At 44.0% G+C, this 14,203-nt stretch overlaps 1 protein-coding gene across 1 annotated transcript in view; it reads left to right on the forward strand.

Annotated features, from left to right (window-relative positions):
• Positions 1-14,203, forward strand: part of madd (MAP-kinase activating death domain) — a 49,944-nt gene that overhangs the window by 28,522 nt on the left and 7,219 nt on the right. Inside the window, exons 17-30 of the mRNA XM_030794432.1 lie at positions 1,862-1,921; positions 4,347-4,455; positions 5,367-5,553; positions 5,734-5,884; positions 6,487-6,690; positions 9,822-9,922; positions 10,038-10,124; positions 10,757-10,915; positions 11,099-11,219; positions 12,694-12,814; positions 12,922-13,027; positions 13,431-13,541; positions 13,684-13,791; positions 14,085-14,203. The exon at positions 14,085-14,203 is cut by the window's right edge and continues 46 nt beyond it. Coding sequence (XP_030650292.1) covers positions 1,862-1,921; positions 4,347-4,455; positions 5,367-5,553; positions 5,734-5,884; positions 6,487-6,690; positions 9,822-9,922; positions 10,038-10,124; positions 10,757-10,915; positions 11,099-11,219; positions 12,694-12,814; positions 12,922-13,027; positions 13,431-13,541; positions 13,684-13,791; positions 14,085-14,203 — 1,744 coding nt within the window. The remainder of the gene's footprint in view (positions 1-1,861; positions 1,922-4,346; positions 4,456-5,366; positions 5,554-5,733; positions 5,885-6,486; positions 6,691-9,821; positions 9,923-10,037; positions 10,125-10,756; positions 10,916-11,098; positions 11,220-12,693; positions 12,815-12,921; positions 13,028-13,430; positions 13,542-13,683; positions 13,792-14,084) is intronic.

Consider the following 14,203-nt stretch of genomic DNA (forward strand, 5'->3'; position numbering starts at 1 on the left):
CCCTCACTGTGACATTTTTCTTGCTCTCCAATGCTCAGGAAAAATGACAGCATGTACCACAGACATGATGACATTGAGGGTCATAACCCTATAAGACTAGTTTTTTCTGTTTCTTGTTATTGTTTTGTTTTTATTTTTGACTTTTTGTTTGTTTGTTTGTTTGTTTTGTTTTGTTTTGGATGACATGACTTGGTTTTTTTTTCATCGCTCAGATGATCATGATGATGACCTTGAAAGTCCTGGTATGTGTCAAACCCTAAGCCTGACGTGCTGATTTGCAGTGTACTTGCATTACGCCACTGCCACCCCTCCAACCCACCCCCCCCCCTTTTGAAAGCATTGAAACCCTGTCCTTCTGAACTCCTTCAGCTCTGGTTAGCTAGAGAATATCCCCATGCCTTTCTTCATATATCTGCAGTTTTCTCCCGTTTTCTCTTCATCTCCTTATGCGTGTGTTGGTTGGAGAAAGAAAGATGATAACACACACATTAATAGACAACAGGCACCTTTGGTTTCTGCTTTCAGACGTTTTTGTCCTTCTCCAAAAGGTTGCATTTTCATGTGAATGAAATGTCCTGGGTGCTTTTTTTTCCCCCCCCTCCCTTGACTGCCCTTTGTGGACGGTGTGACATTCTTTGATTGGTGGCTTGTGAAACAGTGGTGCTCATTTTTCACGTGCTCGCTCATCCAGAAGACAGTTGGGGTGTCATTCCTGTTTGATTCTGCTTCAGTTCATCGTGACTGACTGAAATAGAGTAGAAATGAAATGGATTTGTAAACCAGTAAGCAAATTTCATTTCAGCGTTCTGAATAGCACTTGAACTGAAATGGAATTAGCCCCAACTCTGATGGTAAAAATCTCTTTTGAGGCGTTTCGAGTACAAAACTTAGTGGCCAGCTGGTGTGGGGGAGTGCTTTGGAGTCCGTGAAGATGCCAAAAAGTGATCTGTCCATGAGTGGCTTCTATCACAGAAGGCACCTCAACTTATGGTATACCCCATTTCCAGCCCCTGCAGAACTCTGTACAGGAGACCTACACTCAATAGAACTCTATTTTAGAATAGTAAAACATTCTGCCTCTCCAGCACCTTCTCAGTCCAATGGTAAATCGCAACCATAGTAATAACATTTTCACTGACAAGCCTTCTGCACTGATATGTGCCGTCAAGTACAGATTAGGGACAAACATCAGCATGAACTATATGAGCTGTTTCATGCTTCATACTATCCATCTATTACAGTGATAAAAATGTTTGCCCTCTTATGCTTCACAATTGAAATGTAATCTTTGCTTTCTTTTCTTTGATTCCCTTTCACGAAATGAGAAACCTTGCCAAGAAACAAAAAGTGGTAACCTGTAGTTGTATTACCTCACCATGGACAGGAAACAAAATGGCCTCCAGAGGCATCTGTAGATGGACTTTGAGATACAAAATGGCTGGTTTTCATCTGTAGATTTGCATTATCGTGCTGTCAGTGCCACATGTAGATGTACACCATCATGTGGAATCAGAGGCAAAATGGCAGCCAGTTTCATTTGAAAGTGTTCTTCATCGCACCAGTGAAGTTGCAGTGCACCAAGGCCTCTTGTGCTCGGTGGCCAACCGAGTCATGGCCTGATGGTCCTCTGCACAATAATGTATTGCTCCCCGCCCTCCATTTCTCTTCTCTTCTCTTCTCTTCTCTTCTCTTCTCTTCTCTTCTCTTCTCTTCTCTTCTCTTCTCTTCTCTTCTCTTCTCCTTCCTCTTTCTCTGTACATGTGTCTGTCTCTGTGGGTTGATGTTTGGACTGGTTCTGTCTGGGCCGGTGTCCCTCTCTGTCCCTCTTAACCGCTGCACTAATTCTGGGTTTTGTGTCCAGTATTTGGGCTAAATTCTCTAATGGAGATAATAACAGAGGTCGGCCCGGGGAGCGGAGAAGGTGGGTTCCGCCCCTTTGCTGCGTGAGCTGCATGCTTCTCCAAAGCCAGTCAACCACATCTCCCAGCATCTTCCTCCTCAACCATTGCCTCTTCCTACCTGGTCATACGTCACTGTGATTGTAGTGACCATTTAATTCATTCCAGCAAGCCACCATATCCACTGTGTCTCCGAAGGGTTGGGCCCGTGGCAGCATAACTCAGACGGTGTAGTCAGAGTCCGTTTACATTGTGCCCTCTAAGGCAGTATTTCTCAACCCCAATACCCGGAATACCCAAGATGCCTCATTTTCGCCCTAGCCCGGCACTGCCACGCCTGATTCAACTTTTCTGCACATTACAAAATCCGGGGGATTGTGAACAAGTGTGGTAGTGATAGGTCCAACCAAAATGTGTACCCTGGTGGATCCCCAGGGATGGAAGTTGGGCCTGTAGCACCAAAATGTAGTTGGAATCTGTGAAAAAATATAGAATTACTGTATACAATCAGTTGTCTCTCAAGAAGTTGCACCAAAAAGCCCAGTCTGACTATCAGGAAGAGCTGGTGAAATAATTTTTTGGCAAAATATGGAAGATTCCCTCTGTAGCAACAGGTAATTCACACAGGACGGTTTTTAAGAAGAAAGCTATATGAAATTCTTGTTTTCATGCTTAGCTAATTGTCCTCTCTGAGTGTGAGTGCAGTGAAGCAAATATTATATATCAGTTTTAAGAATTTCTTTCTTTTCAGACATCCACATTTGGAAAAAAAAACCCCATGCAGGAGGAACAGAAAGTGTTCCTATATAGCTGTGGTAACAGATGGGAAAGTGCTTGCGGTCTGGAAATTCGGAACTTGTCCATTTGACCTCCCCGAGGCAGCCAAAAGAAACTGAATACGAGTCCACTGGAAAACATGTGGTTTTTCTCCGCAAATCCGCATGAATGTGGCACACGGACAAAATGTGTATGGCCGCAGTACACTATTCTGTGCTTTCCTTGCTCAACTTTCATTCTTTCCACGTAATTTATGTGTTGATATTTCAGAGTGTGGCAGAGCGGCGTCTCGTCTTTGAGATAATATTTAAAACTCAACACGACTGTCTGTGGTTTCACAAAATCAACCAACTATAGACTGTGTTAACTTTATGATATTCGTAGTGAAAATCATGGCTTAGTTAAGTCCGTGAAAGTTTTCTTTATTTGCCGTAGCACAACCTTCCCAAAAAAAAAAAAAAAAAGAATTTCAGAACAACATCTCGTCATTTTAAATGTCTCGGTATCTGCTACTGTTTCGGGCCCAACCCTATGCGTGATTGTCTCACTTCAGTGAAATGCGTTTAACCATGCAGTGCCTCTTCTAACACGGCAAGTATAAAGTGTGTCCCCACAGCGTTAACCTCTGTGCATGTACACGGCCACATATACACACACACACACACGGGATGTGGGTACCACACCAAGTGTCTCTACATGCGATGTAGAGTGTGTAAGTGTGTGTATATGACCTGTAGCCGTGTACGAACAGTCAGGCGCGCGCGTGTGTGTGGATCAGTCGTTGAGTTCGTCTTGGTTTTCCCACTGTCTCTCTCTCTGCATGCTTCGTCTCCGCACATGATCTGTCAGTTGGTGTTGTTGTTGCCACACAGAATGTTTGGTCACCATGAGGATTGTTTATTGGTCTTGTTTTTGTCACACTCTGTTCTCTGCCAATGTGTGTGTTACGCCACAAACAGTACCATCTCAACACCCACCTGTAGTCTGCTCCAATCAGCTCTTGCCCTCTCTCTCTCTCTCTCCTTTCTAATTGTCAAACGTCATTAGTCACATAATAGCCCAGTGCCCAGAAAAGTGTTTGGAACTGTGTGCGTGACTTCAATGTGTGCGTGTGGGCGTGTGTGTGTTGTTTACTTTAATTGTAAGGTGTTTTTTCTTTATCTACTTGTTTGTTTATGTTTGTAGAGTGTATGTTTTGTTTGAGAGAGATTGTGCTATCAAAAGCTCTGCACATGTAGGGGTGTGTGCGTGTGTGTGTGCGTGTGTGTGTGCGTGTGTGTGTGCGTGTGTGTGTGAGTGAGTGTGTGAGTGAGTGTGTGAGTGAGTGTGTGAGTGAGTGTGTGAGTGCGTGTGTGAGTGCGTGTGTGTGTGCGTGTGTGTGTGTGTGTGCGTGTGTGTGTCAGAGAGAGAGAAAGAGACAGAGAAAGAGAGTGTATGAGAATCACCTCATGTGTATTTTTGTTCAATAGCTTGTGTGTCTCAGAGTGGTAAGAAACAGGTGCCTGTTCAATTCTGTGTGCTTTATATCAATATCTAGATATTTTCTAGAGTGTGGAACTACAACACGTCTGTAGAGGGTGTGTGTATGAAGGGAGAATTAGTGCATATTTTTGTTGCTGTTTAATGTGAGTGAACTATGCCCAGACCTTACGTTACGTTCGTCTCTCCCAGGTGCCCGAGCGCCTCGTGCCCTGGTGGATCAGAAATCCTCGGTCATAAAGCACAGCCCTACAGTGAAAAGAGAGGCACCTTCTCCTCAGGGTCGTGCTAACAACACCAGGTAAAAATGATACCGGTTTGCTGTACAACCACTTGTTGTAGCTGTACAGCACAAACATGCATACAATAGGTAACGGACCCACAAACTAAGAAACTACAGAATGTTAGCTTTTGAATATCGCCAGTTATTGCCATGTAACTCATATGCAGACTTGCCCAAGAAGCATTTCTAGTCTTCGTGGAATAAAACATTGCTGGCCACAGTGGGGCTAAGTTGATCTCTGTTGTAAGTGTGACACATTACTGTAGCCTTCGGGCCAAAAGTTCCCAACCTTTTCTGTCATCCGAACCCCTTCATCCCGGATTATTTTCCTCAGATACGTCCTTTAAGTTTTAACTAAGTGGATTTAATTTGACGCTGATGTTTCCATCACAGTCTCGGGAATCCCCCCTATAGTACTGGTATTTGTAAATCTCTCAGTGAAAACCCCAACTTCGGGGTGAAATATAAATTCTGGGGTAGTCAGTGCTGTTAGAAAAATGTTATTCCTTTGTATGAAATAAGTGGTGATCATGCTTTTACTGTGTGCAAATAATGATCAAGCAGAAGTTCAACTGAAGGGTATTTTAAGTTTAGTAGAAAGAAGAACGTGACCTGGGCCTATGAAAGGTCAACTAACCGCAAGCCATTAAAAGATGTTGAAAAAAGGCAGTGAAACCACTGTCACAAGAAGATAACCGTGTTGTACGCGTTTAACATGCTCCACCTAAGAATCTTATATCCGCTTTTTAGGGAATAAATATTGCGCCCGACTAGAAGAAGACAGACAACTCGCTACTGTGATGCTGGATTGTGTCGTTGTGTGACTTGTCTCCTCGCTGCGAGAATAAACTAACCTGCCTTGACCTTGGAGAATCTGAGTGGCTTTTGTAAAACTACTGTAACAAGTGCCCTCTGCATTCTGTTTGCAGTGAGAACCAGCAGTTCCTGAAAGAGGTGGTTCAGAGCGTGTTGGACGGCCAGGGCGTTGGCTGGCTCAACATGAAGAAGGTGCGGCGCCTGCTGGAGAACGAGCAGCTCCGAGTCTTTGTCTTGAGCAAGCTCAACCGTGCTGTCCAATCAGAAGAGGACGCACGGCAGGAAATCATCCGTGACGTGGTGAGTCAGCCAATCAGGTTGGGAGAGCTAGGAAAAGATGGAACGGACAGTTTTGAGAGGGTACCGGCAAGTCCTGCTAAAGCATTTTGATTTTTAACATCCTTAATTCTGTCTTGTTTGAAGGATCCGTAGTGGTATTTTTGTAATTTTGTGTCGATGTGTGTATGTGCATTGCAATAGGAGGTCAGCAGAAAGGTGTACAAGGGTATGTTGGACTTGCTGAAATGCACAGTGTCCAGTCTGGAACATTCCTACACTAACGCAGGTCTGGGCGGCATGGCCAGTGTTTTCAGCCTGCTAGAGATAGCGCGAACCCACTACCAGACCAAAGGTAACTTCCCGCTAACACTCAGAAAACATTTTATGAACTTGTGCAATCCAAAATACAAGCCTCTATAAACATTTGCTAAGTATGTTTTTCTGCACACCGTGTCAAACCAAAGATCCCATTCCTCTCTAGTTCAGCTCATGTTACCCATCAACAAGCCATTACAAGGTAACCTTGCTAAGGCTCAGAAAAGATTGTAATGGGTTTGCTGGTGTGGAGCATCGCTCCTGTGTTTCACGGATATTCTAAACATAGTACTTGCCCAAATGAAATGCCTAAGCTTTAATTTATGTTAGAGTGTCTGTCAAAATGGCCCTTTTCTTTCTACGCAAATGTTATATTTGTGAATTATATCAACGCTGCTGTTGTGTTTCTTCACAATCTTTGGACTGGGTCCCTTTCCTCTGCAGTTACGCATCGCTAGGGGTGCCGCTGGTCACAGATATCTTACGAACCGCTGTAGAGACCCACAACAATCTAACACTGTCTCTAAATCAACCACTTGTGTCTTTTCTCCACTTTCTGTTTCTCCTCTTCTGCGTCTTTCTCTCTTTCTCTCTCTCTCTCTCTCTCTCTTTGGCGTGGCGCGTCCTGGTATTCAACAGACCCGGAGAAGCGAAAGCGGAGCCCGTCGGAGGGGGTGGGCAGCCCGGGTAGTAAGGAGAGCCCGTCTGGCCGTATGGAAAGTGCCAGGGCAGCGGGTGTGCTCCTTGTGCCCCGGATCCAGCTGCCGCCCCCCTCCTCAGCAAAGGGGGCTCGCCAGTTTGACACACGGAGTCTGAACGAGGAGAATTTTATTGCGTCAATTGGTGTGTACACCCCGGCCCCACCTGCATGTTCTCCTACAGCCCCGGCTGGTTTTAATTCTCCTGGCCTCCTGGAGGCAGTGCTGCCTTTATCCCCTGTGGGTCATACACTTCATCCACCATTCCACTAACTGTCTACATCTGCTGAACGTGATCTGGCAGCCGTGGCTCCAGGCTTTGTGCCCCGAATACAAGCATAGCTAACCTTATTGGGCTTGAAAAGCTGTAGTTTCCTGAAAAATTGTTCCCACTCAAAATGGTTTCCCTACAGATATCAGTCTAATAATCATGAAATCTGTCTCAGATGGATATTATGTTAAACAGTTTCCCAAGAGAACATCACTTAGGTAGCCAATGAATCACTGAAATGGCCTGCTATGGTGTAGACATGTTATGGGAATGCCGTGATGAAGTTGTGCTCCAGTTATATGGAATCCTTCCAGAATGTTCCCAGTGTGCTTTGTTTTTGAGACCCTGTCCACCAGTCCTGAGCTTCCTCCGACCTTGTTTGGATGCATGTTGGTGTAAATTTCCTTAGAGGCCCAGAACTATATCTCTATGCTGAAGAAGTAGGGAGGGTGTAACAGTTAGGGGCCTTCTTGACTGAACCGAAACTCCCTAAGGAGGGGGCCCTGTACTGAAATTGCACCCCTCAAGCATGACAAATGGAACATCCTTCCCCTGTAAACAGCCCTGAGTCTGAAAACAGTGGAGAAGAAAAAAAATCTAGCCCTACTTTCTATGCTAACCATGAGCTCTACTGGAGTTAGCATGGTTAGCCTAGCATGGAATGCCAAAAACAAACCAAAAAAAAAAAACAAAAAAAACGGCATGAAACAACCATGGAATGAAATCATATGCCCAGTGCCAAGTTGTGGATTTGCATTTGAGTTCTGGGTCTGTGTACAGAGGAGAGATCCCCACCCCTCTAATCCCTAATCTCATAAACCCTGCCTTGTTTGTCGTTATTTGGAAAGATGCACCTTCAATTCTACAGAATGTCTTTGAGACTGCACGCCTTGCTTCTGCAACACTACATTTCACTCTCCAGCTGGAAAGCTAACTGGTCACTTCCATTCCACGCCTTTTGCTCCTCCACAGGCCTCCACCCTGACCTTGAAGAGCCACACCCACATCCTTGTCAGCCCAAGCCATGGCACTGTAACTGGGGTAGTTCCGCCATTTTGGCTCTTCAGGACCAGGGTTGCATGGCTCTGATTGTTTTGTAATGTAACCTCAATGCCTTTCAGTACTATCCACCAATGGTGTTCTTATTGGGATTCAGGCTATGTGCGAACATTACAAAACTTTTTGACACTTGAAAACAGGAGACTCTGCACTGTTTTTTTTTTATTATTATTTTGTGTTCTTCTTTGTTTCTTTCTTTCTTTCTCTCCCCCTTTTTTTTTTTTTTTTTTTTAAATTGCTCATCCTCATCTGAAGATTCGACCAGCTCTCTGACACTCTCTCTGTCTTTCTCTCCTTGCTTGCAATGCATCTTGGGTAGAATTGTGGAGCAGGCACCAGGAAAACAGAAAGCAAAAATCTCTGGAAAAAGAACAGAGTAAGATCACTTCCTAAGCACCAAATTAGGGTCTTTGCTGAGCTGCTGATTAGGAATCTACTCCCTACTACTTCCACCAACCATCCCACTCCTCTTGCTTTCATACATTTATTAGAAGTTACTGTGGTGAAAAAAAATGTTTTTACAGTTAAGTTAGTCAGTACTGCTGACAAGTGGTCACAAGGCCTAGATTGCTTTGTAGCCCCCCCATCCCCCACCCCCCGAGTTTATCACGGATCGATCGCATGGGTTGCTTGTTTCTAACCGATTTTGGACAAACTTGAAGGGAATCGTTTCAGCTTACCAAGACAGTTGACGCCTAAACTGCCATCAGCTGTTGCTAATGCATTCATAACTCAAGTTTCTGTACATTTTCCTTCCTCACTTTTTTTGTATTTTTCTTCTAATGCAGTTACATTATACCCTCACCATACTGTAATGACCAGTTGGATAGCTACCCTCACCATACTGTAATGACCAGTTGGATAGCTACACATGTTGCAAATATGAAAGTACAAAGTAGGGTCCCATCAGGACATATGCTCAAAGTGATGTGACGTTCTTATGGTTTCCTCTGTGGTTTTGTTATGAAACTGAATGGAAAAATAGTCTTTTTTTTAAAAATATTATTCCAATGGATCTGTCTGTTCCTATAGGAACGACCTTTCCCTTTTTCTCAGTTCCTCTCACTTCTGTCCTTCTCAACCAATGTTTTATATATGTCTTAAATGGAAAACGTACTGGTTAATTAGAAACACTGAGAATTTCTGCTTCTTGGTCAGGTTTTGTCATAATCCTAGGGGACTTGAAAGAGAACATTTTCAGAATGCTGGTTAACTGATGATTTTAAATGAATTTCATACAGGTTAGGAACAATGTTTGACTTACTGGGTTTAACTGCACACCTCTTATTTGTAACGACATCACATCAGATATCACATCAACTCTGAATGAATCTTTCAGTACTGTCTCCTGTGAAGCCCCAAGACCAAATCTACCAGTAGTACTAGCACGTTTGCTCCTGTACTGACTTTCTATAGCGATTCCTTTCTATCTTTATTCCTGACTAATACCCGCTAAGCTTTTGTCTCACCTGTCTGACTGGTTTATTGTACGTTTGCCTGCATGTGTGACTGCTTCTGTCTGTGTCAACTTGTGGTAAAAAAAGAAAAAGAAAAAAAATTAGCCTTCCCATGTTTTGAATATGCCCTTGTCAGCTAATGTGCCTCTGTGAAGTCCAGATGCCCATATATATATATATTTTTAAACATATATGAAACTTCTGTCTTTTCTCTGCGTTACTCATACTCTCTGCTCTTATTGCCTACTTTCCCAAAAGTCCACCGAATGACAGCAGGATTGAAGACAAAGTTTGATTAAAGTGATATACATATTTTGCTACATGTGTACTGCTAGCATTCTTGATTAATCCCTCTGTAAGACATTCATGGTCCCTCCATTGGACCATTGAAGGTGAAACAACTTCCGCCTGCTGTTAATCAAGGGGCAGTTCCAAGGATGCAGTCCATAGTGTTAGAAGGCAGCAGTGCTGACTTTTTGTTTCCTTCAGGTGCTGATGGGGTAAAGCAACGTCCAGAAGGGGGCGACACTGAGGAGAAGAAATCTCAGATCAGTGCAGACAGTGGCCTCAGCGTCACCTCTGGATCTCAGGTCTGCTTGCATTAGACATCCGTTCCAGTTCATCAGTAAGGATGAATAGAGAGATCTCAACTTCCTAATAGCTTTTGCTTTATCTCTCTATCTCTCTGTCCTTTTCTCCTCGTAGAAGAGCGATACCGAGTCAGTGGCCAGCATCACGGAACCTCCCGCCTTGACAAGGAGCACCAGTCAGGACTCGGAGGCCAGCACAGTGGTAGGGCGCGGCCAATACAGAGAATTATAGCCACCTGTTTTCACTTACTCATCCACTTCTTTTACTCCTGCAGTTAAAATCTGGACCTAATTCACCCTCCCACTCTACCTTGTCAACCCCATAACTCAGCCCCCACGCTCCCTTACACTGTCCAGAACTGCCTTCTGTTTTACCAGGCACAGCCCACCCATTTTCCCTTAGAGCAGTGCTCTCGAAAGCAGATAGCTCTTACCAGGTACAAGTGGGACACGTCCACTCTAGGGTTGGGCGCGGCAAATGCTTCTCATTCCTGGTGTAGTGACCAGATGCAAGAATGACTGTTGGTATTCATCTGTTACTTCAGCCTGTTTTTGGGGGAGGGGGAGGGGGTTTAGCTTACCACAATGGATTTATTTTGTTTTCAGAAGCTCTTTGTTATTTTTTTTTATCTGTTTTATTTCTACATTTATTTATTGTTTATCTTTTACTTTGCCTGTTCTTGTTTGGTTTTTGACGGAAGTACTCATCGACAGAACTACATCAGTACAGAATTGAACATCTTAATAAAACTCTCGGTTACGGCAGTTATTTTAGTTTTGACTTTTGTGCTGTTTGGTGTGTCTGTCTCCTAACGTTTGCCCTTTGACCTGTAGGTGAGCAACAGCTCGGGGGAGACACTGGGGGCCGACAGTGACCTGAGTAGCACAGCAGGAGACGGAATGATGGGCAGGCCTCCCCCCCACCTCACCCAGTCCCGAGGAACACTGTCCGACAGTGAGATAGAAACCAACCCTGCCACCAGCTCCGTGTTTGTGAGTGTCAAAGTCTCTCTCTATATGAGTCATAGGTGATTTTCATATGCTGGGTTTATGCCCAATATTGTATGCCACTGAAGTGGATGGATGGATGGGGACAGACAGTAGGCAGACGTTTTACCTGAAACATAAACAAAGACAAAGAAATGTGATTGGGTGATATTTGTGTACTTCACCTAGGGGAAGACCCATAAGCTGAAGCCTGGTGTAAAGGAACCTGTCGGAGGTGGGGTTAAGGGAACTCCTGCCCCGCCCCTTGAAGACGTCAGCATGAGAATTTACCTGTGCGAAGGCTTGTTAGGTATGTGAATCCTTCCGTAAGACCGTTTTAGGTCCACTCTCCAGTGATCATTTTATACGGCCTTTTACCCCTTGTTCCCTGTTTGTTCCCTCTCTTTTCTGATTCTTTCTGCTACTTATTTATTACACTTACTTTGGCTGAAGCAACCGTCGGTCATTGTGTTTTACTACCACTCATGGCACATTCTTTTCTCCAAAATAACACTTTTTTATTTATTTCTTTTAAATATCTTCTTCCTTCAACTCCCTGCCATTTTGAAATAAGATGTGTCTGTCAGATTTGTCTTTGTCTTTCAACTAGTGTTCAGCCAATCTTTTCTGGCATAAAGTAGCGACGTATAGCCCCTTTAAAGAGCTTGCTTAATCATTAACATTGACGTTAATCTTAGTGAGACTCTCTCTGCCGCGTTGCATCTTTTGCTCCCACCCTGGCTGTTCGTTGACAAACGACTAAAACAGTTTAAACGATGCTCTTCCAAGTGTACCTCCCACTGATGAGTGTGCATTTGTCGGTGATGTGGCCTCTCCTGTTTAGCTTGCCGCTAATGTGCTAACCCTCGTTACGCTTTTTGCTCTGCCGCCTCTCTCTCTCCCTCTTTCTCTCTCTCTCTTTCTTTCTCTCCCTCTGTTTCTTTTTCTGTGCACACCTCTTGGGACGTCTCCCAGGGCGTGATAAGAGCTCCGTCTGGGACCAGCTGGAAGATGCTGCCATGGAAACATTCTCTCTGAGTAGGGCTAATCTCTCAGCTGTGATCTTCTTTGCTGTGTGTGTGTGTGTGTGTGTGTGTGTGCACGTGTGGGATGTGTGCGTGTGTGTGTTTGGTTGGTGCTGGTGACGGCAGGGGATGTTTGTGGGTGTCTGAACCTATTTCTGTGCTTGCAAGTTAAAAGAGTTTTCTTGTAAGGTGTTCTCAGCTTTTTTTGGCCAGATTCTCTGTCCGTTAAGTAGAAGAAATAAAATTGTTAGAATGAGCGTAAACAGTAAACCCCAGTAAAGTAGACACAATCCATTCTAGCCCTCACTCGCTCCTAAAAAATGTGTTTTGGTAGAAAGCTTGCATGTGTGAGAAAGGAACGGGTGCTTAAAGACGGTTGGGAATGTTTGAAAACAGTGTGAAAGAAATCAGTGCCCATTGAGAACAGAGAAAGTTATCTCTATTTAAAAACGAACAGATGTCTCCCAGCATTCATCCTGCATGCTATGTCTCTCCATGGATTGTGTGTGCTTGTGTGTTTGTGTGTGTGTGTTTTTCTGCACACAATAAGTGGCATAGTGGCCTATGAGTGATATTGCCTGTTGTTTAGTGTTAAATTATCCCACATACTGTGTGAACCTCTCAGTTTTACACGTGGGGGAGAGGACTGATAATGAGGAAGTGTGTGCATGTGGATAGTGTTTGGGAGCACAGATAAAAGATGCACGTTTTTTGTCTCCCATTGACGATGTCTGTATGTGTGTGTGCGTTCGTGTTTAGGTAAAGAGCGCTCCACACTGTGGGACCAGGTGCAGTTCTGGGAGGATGCGTTCTTGGATGCTGTGATGTTGGAGAGAGAAGGCATGGGCATGGACCAGGGTCCTCATGAGATGATTGACAGGTGGGATGGAGTCTTTTAGATCCAGCCTGTTGAGACTGGAGAGTGTACAAGTGCATTGACTCGTATGAGCGTCTGAGTTGACCGTGTTTATTATGTGGTTTGGACAGGTATCTGTCTCTAGGGGACCATGATCGTAAAAGACTGGAGGACGATGAGGACAGGCTGCTGGCTACACTGCTGCATAACATGATTGCTTACATGTTAATGATGAAGGTACCCACAAGCTTGCACTTCTCTCTTTCTTATATCTGTATCTGTATCTGCATCTATATCTATATCTAAATCTATATCTACCTATTTATCTATCTATCTGTGCAAACACACGTACACACACGTGCACACACTAGGACTTGCGTGTACACACACGTATATGCACACACAGACTTTCCTGTAGTGATGATTCCATTGTTTTTATTTTTAGTTTCTTACGTGTGCAGTATACAGTTGTGTTCCATGAAGTGTCGTGTATTATTATTATGTCGTGGTCTTGCATTGATCGTCATTATTGAGTATGTGATTTAGTACTGAGATGTTGTTTTTAGGCCTTAATTAGAAGAGACCCTGTAGATGTAGGCATTGTTTTACTGACTGGTATTTACTGCTTTTTGTTGTATAGGTTAATAAGAATGACATCAGGAAGAAGGTTCGGCGTCTGATGGGAAAGTCACACATAGGCCTCACTCACAGCCAGGAGATCAATGAAATCCTTGACCGCCTTGGCCAACTGGTAAACCAATAAGCTTTAGCCATCTAGCTTCTCTAGCCAATGAATTTGACTAACTGAAACTCTCAATATCCAGTTGGGATTATTTGACTCTGAGGACCACTCTTAGGTAAGTGATTGGTATCTGTGCTGTGCTCCATTTCAGAGTGGACGAGAACTTCCCATCAGGCCAAGTGGCAGCAGACACATAAAAAAGCAGACATTTGTGGTGCATGCTGGGACAGATACCACAGGGGACATATTCTTTATGGAGGTAAGGGCTGTCTATGTGTGTGTGTGTGTGTGTGTGTTTACATATGTCTATGAATGTCCCTCCCTTCACATTTGCGATTGCACTTGCATTGGGAATGATTCTGACATGAGATGAAGCTGCTTTCAGAATTTCCATGTGTGTTTGTATGTTTTAACGCAACGAATATATAGTAACTCACAGGTCACTCTGACCGGTATTGAACGTGTATGTATAGGAACGAATTATTTTAATGCGTTTGGCTAATGCACACAGGTTTCTGTTGTTTTTTTTCTTGCTCTTGTTGACTGGTACAGGTGTGCGATGACTGCATTGTTCTGCGCAGTAACATTGGCACAGTGTATGAGCGCTGGTGGTATGAAAAGCTCATTAATATGACCTACTGTCCCAAGACCAAAGTCCTCTGTTTGTGGAG

Source organism: Chanos chanos, chromosome 2, assembly GCF_902362185.1.
Source record: "Chanos chanos chromosome 2, fChaCha1.1, whole genome shotgun sequence".
Taxonomy (NCBI): domain Eukaryota; kingdom Metazoa; phylum Chordata; class Actinopteri; order Gonorynchiformes; family Chanidae; genus Chanos; species Chanos chanos.